Raw genomic sequence first — 20269 nt, forward strand, 5'->3', positions numbered from 1 at the left:
ATTTAAAAAACATAAAAAAACGTTGTGAAGAAAAGTAGAGACGGAAGATAACATTCAAAAATGCACCATTTTAATTTAGGAAGATGGATTGATATTAGAATGAACTCTCCGGCGAAGGAAAGGTCGATGGTAGACAATGGAGTATCACTCCGGCGAAGAAATGGTCGACTGCTTCTCAGACAGGTGAGAGAGAAAATAGTACAAATCTAGCAGCATGGCTGCATGGCAGCATTTAATGAAAAGGTGGTGTTAGGTGGCGGTGAGGTGACTTGATAAAAAAATATTTTATTTTAATAATTAAATGAATAACATTATTATGAATTAATATTAATCAATCAAGCGCTTCATCAGAAAGCGAAGATTGCTTCACAATATTATTTTGACAATTGTTTTATAACATATATAAATTTATCACATTAGGGGCGTTTATTACATAGATTGCTATGTATTAATAAATGAATACAAATTTATACTTTAAGTTATACATTATTTCATGTTTCAAGATTTCGTTTAATATAATGTTGCTGTTTAAAAGAAATACAATTCTAATAACAAAAAAGAGAAATCTGAAATTAAAAATAACATTAACAAATTCAAGAATGCCAAAAATTCAAATATTCAGTAACAAATTCAACCAACACATGTCTATTACAACAAAGGCTGCAAATCACAAGTAGCAATGGATTCAAGCAAGATTGTGTGAGGAACACCAAATACATCCAAATATGTCGTCAAAGGATTCACTGCCTCAAATACCCAAACAAGTTCATTAACATCGTGCCGAGACTTGTCGTATACAACTATAGTTTTGTCGTCCTCGGGCTCAACAAATGGATTCTCCATTTCTTTAGTCGTACCTCCTCCAACAATTACAAACCCCATCAGATCATGTTTGTAAGCCGGGATGAATTCCTCTGCAAATATAAAAGTGTAACTGTCGAACAGTTTCGGCAGCTGAAAGAAAATACAAAACATTTTTAGTTATCATGGAGAATTGAATATCATATGGAGGAGTAGGAATCAGACAAAACTTACATTGTTCAAATACCGCATTCTGCCAGCTCTTGGACCGCCCATAGTCCCATGATTATCTCGCTGCACCTCGTACGGTTCCTCGTCGACGTAACATTTAGATCTGATTGATGATTTTATCCCTGTACAAAAGCAATTGGTATTTTTAGTTTCATATATGTGAAAATGAATATTGAATTAAGAGTTAAGAATAACAGAGTCTCACAATCAATGGTAAGGACCCAACTCCCGTTCAATATTGCATTTAATACTTTGATAGTGCGACCGCATCCACCATTAGCATCGATGGATGCTATGTCGTGGGTCACATCGTCTCGCCACCTCATTGTCACCGTGGCACCACATGTGTTAGCATATTGTTGAATCAAGTGCTGTTTAAGAACAATCATAAATATTTCAGATAAATAGGATGAAAACTTAAACAATATGGAAAAAAAGGGATATATGTCAAGAATAGTACTATATCTTCACTTGTTAATTGATTTGGGCATAAAATCCAGTCTTTGCCAAAGTTTTGGACGGATGCATTTGCGGTTGCCTGCACATGCATGAAAAAAAACAGTCTTTGTTAGTATTTACTAAGGTTTCATGGAAATAATATCCTAAACCCTAACACTATGTAAGTTTTCCTAAATAAGATAGATTTTCATTCAACGTGACATTTTGAGAGTAAGGTTTCCTAAAGATTAACGAGACAACGACATCACATAACATAATCTAGGGTTTAGTGGTTTCATAATCCTAAATATGAAAAGTAACTATTTAGGAGTACGTACCATTGTGGAGACGTGAAGATGTTGCTTCTGGTCTGGTCGACGGGGAGCCGGTTGCGAATCGCCGTGAAAGGAGGCAGGAAGAGAGAGAGAGAGATGAATCGGGCGGAAATGATTATAAAATAATCATATTAGGGTGTATATATATTCATGGAACCTGGGCGAACAAGTCTTCTCTCGAAAAGCGACTATTCATTCCATTTCACATGACACCTGGACCAGGGGCGAATAAGTGTTCTCTCGAAAAGCGACTATTCAATCCATTTTACATGGAACATGGTCTAGGCGAACAAATATTCTCTCACAAAGCGTCTATTCATTCCATTGAATCTGGGCGAAGGGGTATTCTCTATGAAAATTAATTAATTGAAGCGAATAAGTCTTTGCTTTCAATCGTCTCCTCGTAAAAAAAATTATAATAAAAATATTAAAAAAAAGAATGAGGTAATTTGAGCGAATATTTGTTCGCTGCATGTCATTTTTAATAAATTGAATTAATATTTAATAAACGGAAATATAAAATCCATGTAATTTTGGCCTTTACAAACAAGGGTAAGTGTATTTCCATGACAGGCAAGCGGTCTTCTCATGGGTGGGTTGGGGGGTTTACATGTAGGTCAGGTTAAAATTAATTGAAATAAGTCTTCGCTCCTGAGCGTCTCTCCGCAAAAAAAAAAAAAAAAAAATTAAAATAAGAGTGAAGTAATTGAAGCGAAGTTGTTCGTTCGCTGCATGTCATTTTTAATAAATTGAATTAATATTTAATAAACGGAAATATAAAATCCATGTAATTTTGGCTTTTACAAACAAGGGTAAGTGTATTTCCATGACAGACAAGCGGTATTCTCATGGGTGGGTTGGGGGGGTTTACATGCAGGTCAGGTTAAAATTAATTAAAGCGAATAAGTCTTCGCTCCTGAGCGTCTCCCCGTAAAAAAAATTAATAAAAAAATAAAATAAGAATGAAGTAATTGAAGCGAAGATTTGTTCGCTGCATGTCATTTTTAATAAATTGAATTAATATTTAATAAACGGAAATATAAAATCCATGTAATTTTGGTATTTACATACACGGGTAAGTATATTTCCATGACAGACAAGCGGTCTTCTCATGGGTGGGTTGGGGGGTTTACATGAGGGTCAAGGCTCCTGGGCGGGGAAATCTTCGCTCCATTCGTTTCTCACCCTTCCCTCTGACATGGGGCCCGAAGCGAAGAGATCTTATCCGGATCATATGAATATTATATTATTTCCGTACGTTAACAGGCCATTCCGTTAACGGCGTTTGGTGTGAACCTGGAATGAAACCCGGATTCCGGATTCTCCCTCCCCCCTCTCCTACCCAGGTTGATTTATTAATATAATAATAATGCTGCAATTTGATTGGTCCGCAATAGGGGAACACGGGAATCGGTAGCAGAAGATCCGGATTGTATATATATATATATATAAAATAAATATAAAAATTGTGAAGGTAGGTGCATTTATAACCAAAACAAATATTTATATCTTGAATTAATATTAATATAGATAATTTTTTAGATGATATATATTAAGAAAATATATATATATATGATAATGGAAACCAAAATTTAATTAAGAAAAAAAGTAGGAGAGAGGAGAGAAAAAATACTGATGACGTGGATTATATATCTTATGACGTGGATTTATGTGGCGCGATAAGATAACGTTGATTGGTACTTGTCGACTTTAAACATTATTATATATATATATATATGACATTTTTAACAATTATAAATTATTATCTCATTTTATTTATCAATATAAATAAACAATATCCACTAATGAATTTAAAATTCATTATCGTTTTACTCATCAATTTAGATTCTTCTATTGCGTGCCATTAGGCTCCCAGAGTTTTTAGCCAACTCCAATTAACATTTTAACTATAATTCAGTAAAGAGGTTATTTTTAACAAAAACGCTCATGATTCCTAATTCTCTAGAAAATTAACTGGTATTAACGAAATGTCAAACATGTCCGCTACCACATATATGTGAATATTTATCTCGTCACATCTTATATTCGGCTCAGTTATATGAGTATGGTTAATTACTGTCAACTCCTACTATACCGAAACATCGCATCTAGTCTAAGCCTATTTTTTCTTCTTTCCATTCCAAAATTCACTATTCTCTTAAATCTATTCTCGAGAGACCATCAACCCAAGATAGAATGCCATGACCATGGACTATAAAGTAGTGTTTCGACAAGAGTAGGAATCATGAGCGTTTTAAAAATTAAGCATCATTATATATATATATATATATTATTTAGTTAAAAAGTTGAAATTATATTGTTAAGATTGTCCCACGTTCATCAAATTTGGTATTAAGTTTAAAATATAAAGTCTTATTAGCATAGTTGGTTAAAAAGTTGTACTTGTTTTTATTAGGTTGCAAGTTTGAAACATACATATAACATTTTTAATTTTATTTTTAACCATTTAAATTTATGAGCGGGTCAACTCACAATCCAACCCAAATTGACCCTTATCTTGTGACTCACGTTTTTTCATATGCATTTTTTATATCTCATCAAGCTCAACCATTAATCCTCCAATTGACTCTCATATTGTGATTCACACTTTTTCATATACCTCTATCCCTCGACAAACCACTCACCAATCTTAGTCAACCTCTCTTTTACTCCACTTCAACAAATCAACAACCAATCCCAATTTATCAAAGACCTCTTATCTAACGTCAAACCAACCACTAACCACCACCCGACCTCCATCTCATGACCTCACACTTTCAAATGCTCGCCAAACCAACCATTAATTCCAACCTCACACTTTCAAATGTTTGCCAAACCAACCACTAATTCCGATCTCACACTCGACAAATCACCCATCACCCGACCTCCATCTCGTGACCTCACACTTTCAAATGTTCGTCATACCAACCACTAATTCTGACAAACCACCCACCACCTGACTTTCATCTCGAGATCTCAAACATTTAAATGTTCGTCAAACCAACCACTAATTCTGACCTGACATTTTCAGATGCCTATCATTTGTTTAAAAGTTGCGCCACCATATATTATAATCAAGAATACATTCTTGAAAATATAAATTTGCTATTTTTGGATTCAAACTCTGGTCTTCAGGATGGATTGTGAACACTTAAACCGCTAAACCACTTATGATTTTTGAAATAATTTTATTATTTTATATATGCATATATATTTTGTATTTAATATTTATTACCAATTAGTTAATTTTTATATTAACATAAAAGTTATTTATACTCATAAATAAAATATATATATATGTATATGATGAGAAAAAAAATGTATGATAAAAGATAAAATATATTTATATAAAATTAATGATGAAAAATAATACAATATATGCATAAGGTAACAAATAAATATAAAATTATGAAATTAGGTGCATTTATAATAATAATAAAAAATTGTTTTTATATATATATATATATATATATATATATAATAAATATAAAAATTGTGAAGGTAGGTGCATTTATAACCAAAACAAATATTTATATCTTGAATTAATATTAATATAGATAATTTTTTAGATGATATATATTAAAAAAATATATATATGATAATGGAAACCAAAATTTAATTAAGAAAAAAAGTAGGAGAGAGGAGAGAAAAAATACTGATGACGTGGATTATATATCTTATGACGTGGATTTATGTGGCGCGATAAGATAACGTTGATTGGTACTTGTCGACTTTAAACATTATTATATATATATATGACATTTTTAACAATTATAAATTATTATCTCATTTTATTTATCAATATAAATAAACAATATCCACTAATGAATTTAAAATTCATTATCGTTTTACTCATCAATTTAGATTCTTCTATTGCGTGCCATTAGGCTCCCAGAGTTTTTAGCCGACTCCAATTAACATTTTAACTATAATTCAGTAAAGAGGTTATTTTTAACAAAAACGCTCATGATTCCTAATTCTCTAGAAAATTAACCTGTATTAACGAAATGTCAAACATGTCCGCTACCACATATATGTGAATATTTATCTCGTCACATCTTATATTCGGCTCAGTTATATGAGTATGGTTAATTACTGTCAACTCCTACTATACCGAAACATCGCATCTAGTCTAAGCCTATTTTTTCTTCTTTCCATTCCAAAATTCACTACTCTCTTAAATCTATTCTCGAGAGACCATCAACCCAAGATAGAATGCCATGACCATGGACTATAAAGTAGTGTTTCGACAAGAGGCTTTGAGTATATACACTCTTATTTTTGACGCAAGAGTTGTGACTTCTTTATTGGCTACTCACAATATCACTATATATTTCACATATACCAACCATCAACTCTTGATCACCCTTTTACAAATTGATCGTAACTAACATCAAAGTACATGATTCAAACATATGATTTTACTTGAGCACCTCAAGTCTAATGACAGTTCACTATAGTAGCTACGAGACGCACCACTGACATAGAATTATATATATATATATATATATATATATATATATATATATTACCATGAGGGATCTCGTGCAGGACACTCCAGTGCATTTTTAACTCATTAACAACCACATTTATGTTTATTCAAATTTATCAACTATAATATCGAGTTATAAAGATACCCGCTTGATCAAATCAAACAATATAACACACACTAGTCTTATCAGTTTAATGATGTCATATCTCAATAAACCTACGACTATGGATTATTTTGATATGAATGTTACGCAGCATAATAAGAGACATATATTTATTATCACTATCATAAACATTTTTATACTAGTAACATATCGTGGATTTCACTTGATTCATGAGCTCACTTGATTCATGAGCTCGTTAAAGACAAGAAGTATAAAACAAGAAAGATGCCTTTATTAACTGAAATTAATAATATTAGATGTGATACCATTAAGCACTCTTATATAACATCAATTATATATATATTTTTCTCAAGATTTTGAGGTTCTTTAGGATTTTTTTTTGTTTATAAAAGAATAAATTATTTGAAATGTTTTTAAAATAAATTATTAAAATTTTCTTTTGTATTTAAATATAAGTTTAATAAAAATATTTTAAAGACGAAATTAAACAATTTGTTAGGTCAGTTACACACAGGCACAAAACGATATCGTTTAAGTTCTATTGTATATTTGTTTTTATAAATGTTTTTTTTATATTTTTGTTTAGAGGGTTAATGTTTATGTAGGGGACACACTGATCCCTTCCCAATGATGATAGTGTGATGTAATAATTAAAAATAAATAAATAATAAAAACACAATATTAGACAGCTCTTGGGAACTTGTTTGTTCTAAATTTTTTAGGTTTTTGTTAAAAAAAATATTTTGATTAAAAATAGATTATTTGAGTGTTTAGTAAATTTAATTATTAAAATATTCTTATGCATTTAAAATTAAAATTTAATAAAAAGAAAGTAAAAATATTTAGTGTTTTAATTGATAAAATGAATTATTAAAATGATAAAAATGTAAAAGATATATTATATATATATTTTTTATATAAAAAATTGAAAAAAAAAATCAAACCAAACCTAAGAGTTAGCCTATCTGGACCAATCAATCATTTCTAATAAAATAACAATTTTTTTCATGTTAGCTCTTATCATATTCTGATTAAATTAATGATACAATTTCAGAACAAAGATACAAAATTTTCAATTGATTAAATTTGGTAAAACGCATATAATGACAATACATATTTTTATCATATATGTGCGTTATGATAAACGCGTATAATAATTTACGCGTTTTACATAGAGCGCGAATGTGGTAAAACACGTTAATAAACAGTAAAAGGGCACGAAAAAGGTAAGACAAATATTTTACCGGACGAAAATCTAGCGAATATATTTTTCGAATTAGATTCATTATCAGGATCATTTCGTCAAATTTCCCATGTAAAAGACTTGAACATAATTAAAATTTTATATTTTTAAAGTTGTAAACAAAAATAGTTACTATATTAGTAATTAATACAGTCTACAACATTTTATACAAAGGAATTTTTGTCTGCTTTGACATATAAAAATAAAGATTATTATAAGAAGCATGTAGACACAGAAAACTGACTTCAATTTTGAGCTCTAAGAACGACTTAGAGAGAGAAAGAGAAGGGAAGAGAGAGAAAAAAGAAACTTGCTTGTCACCAATCCAATGGCGGATTTCTTTTCTCACGCCTATCAACCAATACCACCTTAAGGTACAAGTCAAATTTCACTTCTACTGGACTTTATCTGCAGCTCGATTCATATTATTTATGTTTCGATTGTTCATTTTCCTATTTGGATGTTGATCGCTTTCTGAATTTTGGTCCCAAGATCTAGTTCCATCTGTTAAACAATAAATCTATTGGTGGATTTGATTTTATTTATCGATTTAATTAATTGATGAATGGAATCAACTTATTTGATCATCTGAATCATCGAGATTGATTATTATTTGTTCATGCTTTTTCTGTGATCCAGTTTCTGATGCTTTGATGACTTTACAGATGAATCTTTACTGTAACTGGAATTCTTTTGTGCTTTTAATTTTATTAAGTCTGACATTGAGCTTTTCTTCTGAAATTTAATTAGTTTTTTTATCTGATGATTGTTTTCTATTTATATTCTGTAAGTGCGCCAGCCAGTGACTGTAATTCCAATATAGTTTTTTAGATTTCATAATTGATTCATAAGATTATTTCATTTAGCAGCACAATTGAATTCCACAGGCTGGCTTAAAGCTGAATCTTTTTCATTGCCCAATGGGATCTTTACCTAGATACACTTGTGGGTGAATCTCAGTTCTATTTACAAACAGATCTGACTTCCTTTTCATTAATATTCTGTTCTTTGTACAGGAAAACTGATTCATGCATGTACAGAACAAGTGGTGAGATGGAGCCGCATAAGGCACATGAACAAGAGCAATACAGTAATGTGGCATCTAGAAATGCAGCACTTGGAACGAGAAATAACAGTTTTCTTCAGGACCCGTCCAGCTCTATTAATACTAATGTGAGACCACCCGATTTTCAGAATCCACCAGCAGCTAGGCCTGTTCACAATTATTCCATTCAGACTGGTGAAGAGTTTGCACTTGAATTCATGAGGCTGATTCCTAGGCAGCAGTTGCTTCCAAGCACATATGCTGATTCTAATGCTGCGAGTAACTATACGGATCTAAAGGGGATTCTGGGGATTAGCCATGCAGGTTCTGAAAGTGGATCGAATTTATCCATGATTTCCTCAAAGGGCACAGCCCGTGCCCAAGAAATAGAAAAGAAAAATATGCATGGAATACCTCAAACCTCAACTGATACTGCTGATAATAAAAGGTCTCAAGTTCATGTCCCTTCACAAGTTCCTGAAACCCCTTTGTCCAAGAAGTTAAAATTTCTTTGTAGTTTTGGCGGTAAAATAATGCCTCGTCCTGGTGATGGAAAGCTTAGATATGTTGGAGGTGAAACTCACATTATTAAGTTAAGCAGGGACATTTCTTGGCATGAACTTATAGAAAAAACAAGATTGCTTCACAGACAGAATCATTTTATCAAATATCAGCTTCCAGGTGAGGAGCTAGACGCATTGATATCTGTGTCCTCTGATGAAGACCTCTGCAATATGATGGAGGAATGTGAAATCCTAGGAGACGACGGATCACAGAAATTCAGAATCTTTCTCTTTTCTGGTAGTGATTTTGATGATTCAATGGCTGGTCTTGATGATATAGAAGGCGATTATGAAATTCAGTATGTCCTAGCTGTTAATGGAATGAATCTAGGGTCAAGAAAGGGATCAATTGCTTTGAGAAGTACTGGTGGCAGCAATTTGGACGAGTTACTCAATTTGAATGTTGGGGCAAATATAGTCCATGCTGGAAATACATTGGCTGGTCCGCAATCTATGCCTTCACTAGCTCACATGCCTTCATCAACAAAAGCAGTTGTGCAATCTATGCCGCTCTCTCTGACTCATGTTGGTGAATCAGGTTTGCAGTCTTACAAAGGCCAAATGGTGGATCAAGCAGAAGATAGACTGGAGATTTCATCCACCGTCAACCCGAAGGAGAACTCCCATAATGTAGATGGCAAAAGTAATGTTTCATCATCTGCTCAACATGCTTATATTCCTAACAATTCCAAACTTGCTCCCAAGGTAGAAAAAATAGAGATGCCTCTGCACGCGAATTTGACTAGCCATGGAGGAGGAGTCTCCATAGATCGGGTTCCCAGTTACATTCATGCTCAGTATGCTGAAGTACAACAAAAAGGCGATAGCATAAAAACAAAAATCAGTTCAGAAAACAACCAAATAGCAAAAGAGATGCTTGTAAAGGATGAAGGAACTAAAAGAGACAATTCTTTCAGGAAAAGGGATGAACCTGGAAATTTTTCTAACCAAGAAGAGGTTGATAATTCATGTACAAGTGCTGCTGCACTTCTGAATTCTGTTCCTAGGAATATACCAGATGTCACCTCCTCTTCTGTGGATGCAGGACCACCATTTCTACTCTCTCAAAATCATGGAAAGCTCGAACAATCTGCAAAGACTTCAAAGTTCAATGAAATTTCAAAAGGAGGAAATAGAGATAAGTACAGAGAAGATGAATTAGTCTACTCCAGTAAGCCTGCCTATGAAGCCGAATCAGAGGAGTTTAACTACCTTGAAGTACCCGCAATTCCCCAACGAGTATTTCATTCAGAAAGAATTATGAGAGAACCAGTGGAGCAGACACGTTTATCAAAATCTAATGACCTCGATCCTCAGGTTCTCATCAGTCATTCACATTCTAACATTTTGCCACAAATGGAAGAAAAAGTGGATTATTCAAGTGTTGGAAACATGAATTCCATAAATGACCAGTCCATCTCTACTGAAACCTCTAATGCAAAAATCCAACTAGTCAGAAAGGGACAAACACTACCTCAGAAGTATGATAAGTCAGTTGAAGATTCGGACAGAAAGGCTTCCTCCAGTGCTGCAGTGATGGATGAGATAAATTCTACCACTTCTATTTTAAGGGCGGCCCAAAAAGATGGCCACATAGTGGTCCCAGCCCCTTCTGCTAAGATCCTGCCAAATTCTGTTGATGGAATACCAAGTAGAGGGAAACTTGCTGATATGAAAAATACAAACAGCGCAATTTCAAGTTTACCATCCATGGTTCGGACAGAGAAACCACTTGACATTTCTCAGAGAGAACCTCTTCATGTTGGTGTTACAGGACAAAGTGATATTCGGATTGACATTAATGAACGTTTTCCTCCTGAATTTTTTTCCGATATATTTTCCAAGGCTAATATTTCTCGTGAGCTGACGGAAGAGAGTGAACTGGATAATGATAGAAGTAACTTGAGCTCGCAAATTGAGAATCAAGAACCTGAGTACTGTTCATTCTTCCAAAATGTGGCAGAAAATGATCTTGGTAGGAAAGATGTTTCTCTTATTGATCAGGACCATATTGGGTTTCCATCATCATTAAATGATCCCAAGGGTACTCCAATGGACTATAGTTACCCTCCTTGGAGAATTGAAGAATTTAACTTGGCTCATATTAACTCCAATTTCAGCAATGAAGCTATTCAGCGGCAATCACCTGGGAGAGATGGTGCTGGAGCTATGGATCTGCATTCTGATTTAAGTCTATCTAACAACGATGAAAGTTTTCAGGTTGATGGCTTGGTGGATCCAAAGATAATATATTCGAAGAATGAGGTTTGTGCTTTACATAAGGTGGTAAACTACTATGACTCCATTTGCTTCATAACTGAACCTAGTGAACTTTTTTTTTCCATTGAAGGAGGGAAAGTTGGAAGCCGATCATACAGGAAAACCCCTTGCAGATATTCCTTCTGGAGAAATTGATATTAGCTCCTTGCAGGTATTTATGTATTTCCATATAACACTTATAAATCTATTTCCGTCTCTCTCTCTCTCTCTCTCTCTTTCTCACACACACACACACACACACACACTCACACACGCACGCTCTCTCGCTCGGGCACACACATGCACGATCTGCCTGCTTGCGCAGATGTTTTGTGATATTTTCGAAGTGAATTCTCTAGCAATTGAGTGCAAGTATGATGTATCATTGGCGCAATACTAAAAGGGAACGGTTCAATTTGCAGAATAAACCCTTAAATCTCATGATTTTAATTTTCCTCTCTCAAGTAATTTCCTTGTGCATCTTTTTCCTTGACAAAAGTTATGGTAGAAAAGGAAGAAAAAGAAAGTACCGATCTTTAGTATCTAGGCCTCGGGGAAGTAGTTTCAGCTATGGTTATGGTCTCTTTAGATGTCAAGGGTTCATGATTCACGCGAAAGATGTACTTCATTACAATATTTCAATGCTAGAATATTATTGTAAACAATTAACAGACTGCTAGCTGGATATATTGTTAAGCAATAGATGAAAACGTTGCTTACCAAAATACTCCAATTTCTGGATTATTCCTGTAATGGTCTTTCTCCTGAATTATGTATGCATCATATAGTGCTGATTTGCATGGTCAATCTGTTATGAAATTTTCCAAAGGAATTGTTGATCTCTTGATGCCAGCATGCTTAAGCAAGAGAAGTTGAAGAACAAATTTAATATAGTTCCTCTTATTTTGTTTTTAAGTGTAGCATGTATCTCTTTCTCAAACACTTCGGATAGCTTACAAAACATGATGTTTCTGACCAGTTTTCTCTCTTCTTCCCTATTCTCTAGTTTTAATTTATTTATATATATATATATATTTTTTTTTTGAAAAATGTCAACTTTTATTAAAAAGAACGCAAGATGCGTTCAAACGTTACTTTTTTTTTTTATATATATATATAAACAAAAAAAAACATTTTCCATTAGTATCATGATCTTGATTTCAAAACATTTTCAATCCTAGAAGCCCTGAATCTTGTTCTTGAGAATTTGAACAAAAACCTTCTTCTTTTTTATTATCAAGTGGACTGCTTAAATCATTGCATTCTGTTAGTGGAGATGTTTATATTTACTTCTAGCTGTTAAAGCAGTTTATTGAGAATGAGGATCTTGAAGAACTGAAGGAGCTTGGTTCTGGAACATTTGGAACTGTCTACCATGGGAGATGGAGGGGAACTGATGTGGCTATTAAACGGTTCAAGAAAAGCTGTTTCACTGGCCGTTCATCTGAGCAAGAGAGATTAGTGAGTTTTCTTTTTGATCATTTAGTCAAGATGCATTTGTCCTTTTTTTTCCAGTCTGTCTGCTGCTAAGTATTATGGTCTCATTCTCCTTCTGTAATGTACAATGAGGAAGTCCAATGCATTGTTTTTTCAAATGCATATAATAAAAAAAAGCACCAGTTGAATTGAGGGTTCATTAGCGGTGAGATGTTGTGCTAGCCTCCTCCAGGGATTAGTCGAGGTGCGCGCAAGCTGGCCTGCTCACACTCGTTAAAAAAATATATTGTAGAAAACAGACAGAGTTATGCTTCTTATCCCTATGTAAATTTAGGATCAGTTTTTTTTCTTTAAAGCATTTATCTTTGTTCTTAAGTCTGTTTAATCATGGAAGATTGATATTTGCATACTAACCATTCCATAATTGTCAACAGACAACAGAATTCTGGACTGAAGCTGATATTCTCTCGAAGCTACACCACCCGAATGTTGTGGCCTTTTATGGTGTCGTGCAGAATGGACCAGGAGGAACTCTTGCTACTGTGACAGAATATATGGTGAATGGTTCTCTTAGGAATGCTCTAATTTCAAAAGAGAGGTAACGGTTAGTTTAATTGCATTATCCAAGTCAACCTCTTTATCTTAATGCCTGATCCGCTTGATATAACTGGTATAAGGCATCTTGATCGTCGAAAGAAGCTATTGATTGCAAAGGATGCTGCATTTGGAATGGAATACCTGCATTCAAAAAATATTGTGCACTTTGATTTGAAATGTGACAACTTGCTTGTAAACTTGAAGGATCCTCTGCGACCCATTTGTAAGGTAATTATCCCCGTATTCCTGGTAACAATCATGGCTTAACTTGATGCCAACTCAATGCATTATCAGATAATGATATCAAAATTGTTTGTTCAGGTGGGTGATTTTGGTTTGTCGAAGATAAAAAGGAATACATTGGTTACTGGTGGTGTTAGAGGTACCCTTCCATGGATGGCGCCGGAGCTACTAAATGGTAACAGCAGCAAGGTTTCTGAGAAGGTCAGCCCTTAGCATTATAAATTGATCATCTAGCAGTTTCTTTAGGAAACTTAACAATAAAGTGCAATATAGGGTGTGCGCATCAAACGCGGTAGGGAAATTATTTCTAGATTCGAATAAGTTTGCTAGCCTATCTCTCTTGATTCTTTCAACTTGTGTAATATGAATTTCACTTCTAGCTAGTTCCGTGAGAGATTCAGAAAAAAAAAACTTTTAGCTCAACTTGTGCTTCCATTAAAATTTATAGATGTAGGATATGGTATATACATATACAATACCCGATGATTCTTGTTAGTAGTTACTCCAAAAAAAGACGTAGCGTCTTGTTTGGTTATAAGGGTATTGTTATATGGACTTTTATAATTGGAGTTGGGCCTTGTTATTGTTTGATCAGCACATTCCTAATTAATAAAACTTCAGTTTATCTAGCACATACTTAATTTTCTGCTATTTATTTGCCCCTAGTTTTTTTCTCTACGTATCACATGTCAAACACTGAGATATTAGAATTCTTTATTCTCACAAGTTTATCTTTCTTGTCCCCTGTGAGGATGAAATTAACGACATAAACAATAAGAACTGCCAATTGCTTATTAGGAGAAATCTTTTTATATGATATAAGTTATAGTGTAATGTTAAGGTTTCACTAAATATTAATTACAAAACATAATCAAGGATATTTTCTGATTCTGAGCAAAACATCCTCTATACGTATTTGAATTCATTTTGTATATAAGTTCAGTTATGGATTTGGATTCAACTCGAGTTTTCACAAATGTTGAATTTAATTGAGCTCAAGCTTGATCTAAGTAGTTTTTGTTTCTGATAAATGTTAAAGTATTTAGAACCCTCTGCTGGATAGGTTATTAAAAAGTAGCCTGTGAATTCATTCTTTATTTTAGAGCTAATTTAGAACCCTTTTCTGAGGCAGGTTGATGTTTTCTCATTCGGCATTGTCTTGTGGGAGATACTTACTGGCGAGGAGCCCTACGCAAACATGCATTATGGAGCAATTATAGGTGCATTTATGAACCCCCTTTCTCTCCCTTCTGATCATACTCTCTCTCTCTCTCTCTCTTCCAATCATGCACTGTCAATAGATTTGCTTGTATAAATAAACGTTAACCTTCTTATGTAAGTAATAGACGTGTATCTCATTAGCACATGTCCTCCTGGAAAAAATAAAATAAAAATCAAGAATATAGATCTTGATGGTATAACATCAGATGACTGACTATTGGTTCTTTATTGTTCCTTTTAGCAAGTGTTATATTGATAAATTCTGTTGTCTCTGAGTAATGCAGGTGGTATTGTAAATAACACTCTTCGACCACACGTGCCAAGCTCTTGTGACCCTGAATGGAGATTACTAATGGAGCAGTGCTGGGCACCAGATCCAGCCACACGTCCATCATTTGTAGAAATTGTTAGATGCTTGCGTGTGATGACTTCAGCAGTGTCTCACGGGAAATCTCAGACAAGAAACCAGGTTTCCAAATAGTAACTTTATATGCAAATCTTTACCTTATCATGAACTTTTTACATTTAATAAGTGCAGCAGGAAGGAAAAAGAAAAAAAGAAAAAAGGGATGTTATTATTATGTACCCAACCCATTCATTGGATTCCAATTCCCTTCTGATTATAATTGTATAGGGTGTCTTTCCTTGCATAGTTCAAACATTGGGTTTCTATTTGGGAATGTGGGAGAGATTCTAGCACGTGTGTATATATTACTATTTGTGTATAAATTATTGGTTTGTATTATTTATTTATTTTGTTGGAATTGACACAAATCCGTAAGTCTATTCGATTGTGTACATGACTTTGTGTTCCAAATCTCTAAACTGTATGTTTTCCGCTATAATTATTTTTTCCTTGGCTTGTATTTACATGAAACTATTTTTAAAAAACTGGTAAAGAAGATCATCAAATTCGAAAAGTCGTGTTCCCTTTGTACATACTTATGGACCCTAATACATTTTGAAATGCAACAAGGCTAAAAGCTTATGTTTGTTTAGTGTTGTAGCTGATTTTGTTTTCCTTTACTCTCAAATCTGGTTTGGATCCGGACAGTGAAGCTCAGTTGTCTTGAAAGCTGAAAGACAAGCCAATAATGTGTCCAGTGTGGTCTTTTAGACCCGTTTTGAGCTAATTAGGTCATTCTGGGAGATAAATAGGGACTTGTGGAAGCCGTAGAGCAAATGTAGTTTTACAAACCCCAATGCCAGTATATTACTGTTGGGGATGGTTAGTTGGGTGAGAATGATTTCTTCTCTTGGAAAGGACACAACAGTAATAAAGAATCCCCAGAAAGAGGAGCAAGAGTACGAGAGCATCGGTGGCTCCCACGAGGGCCAAGACCCATCCCTTGAAAGCGGAGGAGGAGGAGGCCTTTCCCACAGTAGTATCCTCCTTTCGGAGCTTAACCATGTAGGTCAACTTATTAGTTGCCATTAAAGGCGTCGTGAGGTCCAGCTCCTTCAGCCCCCTGACAAATTCATAGACAAAACAGGCTCCTCCTCTGGAGCTGGTTGCGTTGTAAAGTGCGGCTGCACATTTGCAATTGTTGATACAGGTCTGAGCGCACCGGTCCTTGCTGCTGCTCACGTTTGTGTCTGCAGGAATGCCTCTTATTACGCTCCAAACCTTCCTTAGCTCCACCATTTTCACGTCGTCCCGGCTTGCTGCATTACATGAGCTCCTGTTGTTGTTGTTGTTAATAAAGGACGAGGAACAGACATTTGTGAGGGTGCATATTTCATAGGGTCGGCAAGCAAGAGGAAGATCACATGTGGAGTTTGGAACGCGAAATGCGGCCTTGAAATTCCCATCAGCAGTCGAGTAATAATAGAGCCCTAAACTTCCTGTCTTGTTGTCCAATGCTAGGAACCTGATGGGCTCTAGCCTCTGAGATTGGATTTGCGATATTTTCTTCCCTCTGTCGTCGAAGATATCTAAGCCTTGCGTAGACACCTTAATAAAGGTGAGGTTTCTGTTCTGGGAAGGCCTGAATTCCCAGAAGGGGTACTTTGAGTTTGAGTTTGAGTTGGCAGCTGAATTCAAGTAGAGCGCGATCTTTTGTCGTTCAATGTCAAAGGAAAAGGACAAGCTGGTTGAGTTGGTGGGAAATGAAGTAAGACGGGTGGCCACATTGAGTGTCTGGCTGTAGAGCATCGTGTCCGTTGGAAAATTGAAGCTTTGCCATTTTATTTGGTTCAGACTGTCAACTAAGACAAGGTTTCCATTCCTCAGCAGTTGTAGTCTCTGTTAATTATTAGTCACAAGTTGATAACTCATAAGATGGAAGAGGATCCATTAATTAATTAATTTAGTTGAATTTGAAGATAATAAGAAGAAGATTACCTGGACCCCCTGTCCTGAAGTGCCTGTTTTCCATCCAACTGTCTGATTTTGTTCTTTAAGAAGAAGATCTCCTTCATTTGTGAGCTCAAGCACACATTCCCTGAGAGCATAGAATCTAAAAAAATGAGCAGAAGACCAAACTCTCACTTCTCCAAGAAAGACATCAAGGGAGCAAGAAAATAATAATTTCTTCTTCTTGTTGTCTAAATCTTCTTCTACAACACTCAATGCCACCCTAAAATCAGGTGTTTGTTGGCCATCGCCACCGGCCTCCATGATAAATGCCCTTCCGGTGAACAAGTTGTCGACGTCCACTGGAACAGGGAGGCTGAACCTGTAACCAGTTTGAAGATTGTCGGAGGAACTGCTGCTGCTACAGTAATAATAATGGCCATTAGATGTAATAATAATGAGGAAGACAATGAAGACAATGAAAGAGAAGAGTCTACAACTACTACTCATGAGCCAACTTGATCTAAATTTTTCATAAATTAATGGTTTCTCATTTCATATATCTGATAATATGGGTGGGAGAGTTGGTGTGAGAAAGCAGCTAACACTCATCATCAAGTGCTTGCCATCCATCTATCCCACTCTCAAAAAGTGCACTCATTCTTTTATTTATATTTACAAAGTTTGATAATTTATTATATAGTTTTGTATTTTTATTTTTCCAATATTAATTATGTACAAATAATGAGTCCAAATGGTTGCAGTTGTGAAATAAATATGTAATGTGTGTAACCATTTAAGTTTGTTTTTTGTGATAGCCTCCTAAATGACCACTTTGATTGATTGAGGTAGTTATAAGAGTGTGAGTATAAATTATTAATATGTGATCTGTATGTGACAATAAGGAATGAAAATTGTGAGTGTGATTTCTTAATATAATCATGTGTAATCTTTATGTGATTTGAGTGCTTTCTTTTGTATGTGGTGGGTTGCATGCTTGTCTTTTAAATTCTTTTGCTAGGTTTTAAATTGTATTTGTTGTGGGAGTGGGACATATTTTGTTTTTTCTAAGTTTTAAATTGTAAACATAAGCTAAGGTTGACACGTGTCGCATCATCATAGGTCCGAATATAGTCATGCTAACACTTGTGTGACGTGTCCATGACATAGACTAATTTTGCTTTTTCTTCATTTTTCCACAATCAAATCCGAATATATATATATTTTAATGAAGTTTGTAGAATTGGAAATGGTTTTAGTTACAAATTCTGATTCCACCAAATTCTTTCAATATGTGGAACTGAAAAAATGAAAAAAAGGTTTTTAAAAGAAAAAATTATGGGTATAATCTTCTCAAAAATTAATGTTATAGGTGTTCGGTTCAATTTGAAAAAAAAGTTTGTACGGGATGAAAATTTTTTTATTTTATTAATATTTAAAATACGTTTTTATTTATTGTTTTATATTTTTCATTTTCTTTTGTAACGTTTGAATGAATTTTGTACTCTTATTAATAAAATTAACCTTTTTAAAATATATATATTATAAACTTTGAAAAAAAACAAACAAAATAAATTAAAAAAGCATCAAAGTAAATAAAAAACTTCTCATTGCAATTTATTAAGTCATTCATATATACATACTACTAGGGATGACAATGGGTACCCGTATATCCGAGGGTACCCAATGGTTAGGTTCGAATATTTTAAATCGGGGACGGGTCGGGCGTGGAGAGGGAAAGAAGGTATCTGATCGGGTTCGGGTTCAGGGATGGAAAACAGAGTCGGTCCCAAGTTTTAGGCTACCCCAGCTCCACGAAGAAAAAAGTTAAATTTTTTTTTGGTAACCTATGTCTAGTTTAAAAAATTGATAATTTTTTTTTTTTGAGATTTGAATCCAAGCCAAATAAAAATTTTCAGTTTTTATCTTAAACTATTGTAGTACAATATCTTATGTTTAAAAATACAATATACATATCTTAAAATTTTATCGAATGGGCTGTCCTAGCCTAAGGACTTATTGGACTTACTCAGGACTGACCCTGATGGGGAGTATGCGAAACCCAAACCCAAAACTCGATAATCGTTTATATTAATATTAAAAATAAAATATATTTTTAATTAAGGAATAAGGTAACTTTTCAAATGTTTAATAATGACAAATATCATAATAAACACATCATTTATTTTACTCTTATCCATTATTTATCTCTTATACATTGTTACTCTTAATCTTCAAATACTTTTAATAAAAAATTGTTTTCTCTTTTCTCATTTTCAAAAACTTATTTATCTTTTCTCATTTTTCACATTAAAAAAACTCTTTTAACATTTTTACCTTCATTTTTTAAATTTTTCTTCGGTTATAATAACAACAAAACTATTATCTCTTCTATATCTATTAAATAATCAGGTATATTATATCTTTTTGTTTTTATCAACATTTTCAAAATTATGTTTTTTTTTTATAACTCTACACTCATATAAATATTTAATCAGGTTATAGAGTATCTATCGAAATTGGATACCCGATAAATCAGGGATGATAATAGAAATATAAATACCCGTCGGGTTTCGAGTAGTAAAATGGAAATCGGATTTGAGGAAGTTCGTTACCCTAAGCCATCCCTATATACTACCAAATCATATGATAACATTTTCGTTTATCTATCCAATTGATCAAAAGAAAGCCATACTACCTGATTACTTATCTCTTCAATATCTATTAAATAATCAGGTTATGTCTTTTTGTTTTCATCAAAATTTTAAAAGTTATGTTTTTTTTCTTCTTATATTTCTTATATTTCTTATATTTCTACAATTATATAAATAATTAATTATATAATTAATCAGGTTATAGATACCCAATAAATCAGGAAGAAATATAAATATCCGTCGAATAGTAAAATGAAAAGTCGAATAGTAAAATGAAAATCGGATTTGAG

The 20269-nt window shown here is 33.8% G+C and overlaps 2 protein-coding genes across 3 annotated transcripts; one reads left to right on the forward strand and one right to left on the reverse strand.

Annotated features, from left to right (window-relative positions):
- The first annotated feature begins 7905 nt into the window (after positions 1 to 7905).
- Positions 7906 to 15829, forward strand: LOC124937580. Of its 2 annotated transcripts, none has more exons than XM_047477866.1 (9): positions 7906 to 8038; positions 8681 to 11537; positions 11623 to 11703; positions 12837 to 12992; positions 13403 to 13566; positions 13646 to 13793; positions 13887 to 14009; positions 14941 to 15028; positions 15314 to 15829. In XM_047477866.1, exons 2-9 carry the CDS (start codon positions 8697 to 8699, stop codon positions 15508 to 15510), a joined length of 3798 nt encoding a protein of 1265 aa, XP_047333822.1. In that variant the 5' UTR covers positions 7906 to 8038; positions 8681 to 8696; the 3' UTR covers positions 15511 to 15829. The 2 variants fall into 2 exon arrangements, with proteins under 2 accessions (XP_047333822.1, XP_047333823.1); XM_047477867.1 differs by having other exon boundaries at positions 12840 to 12992.
- Positions 15830 to 15863: 34 nt separating this feature from the next.
- On the reverse strand, positions 15864 to 17853 carry LOC124937581 (EP1-like glycoprotein 3). The gene is made up of 2 exons (XM_047477868.1): positions 17374 to 17853; positions 15864 to 17274 (listed from the first exon to the last, which is right to left on the reverse strand). Exons 1-2 carry the CDS (start codon positions 17833 to 17835, stop codon positions 16243 to 16245), a joined length of 1494 nt encoding a protein of 497 aa, XP_047333824.1. The 5' UTR covers positions 17836 to 17853; the 3' UTR covers positions 15864 to 16242.
- Between the last annotated feature and the right edge of the window lie 2416 nt (positions 17854 to 20269).

The sequence above is a fragment of the Impatiens glandulifera genome, chromosome 5, assembly GCF_907164915.1.
Source record: "Impatiens glandulifera chromosome 5, dImpGla2.1, whole genome shotgun sequence".
Taxonomy (NCBI): domain Eukaryota; kingdom Viridiplantae; phylum Streptophyta; class Magnoliopsida; order Ericales; family Balsaminaceae; genus Impatiens; species Impatiens glandulifera.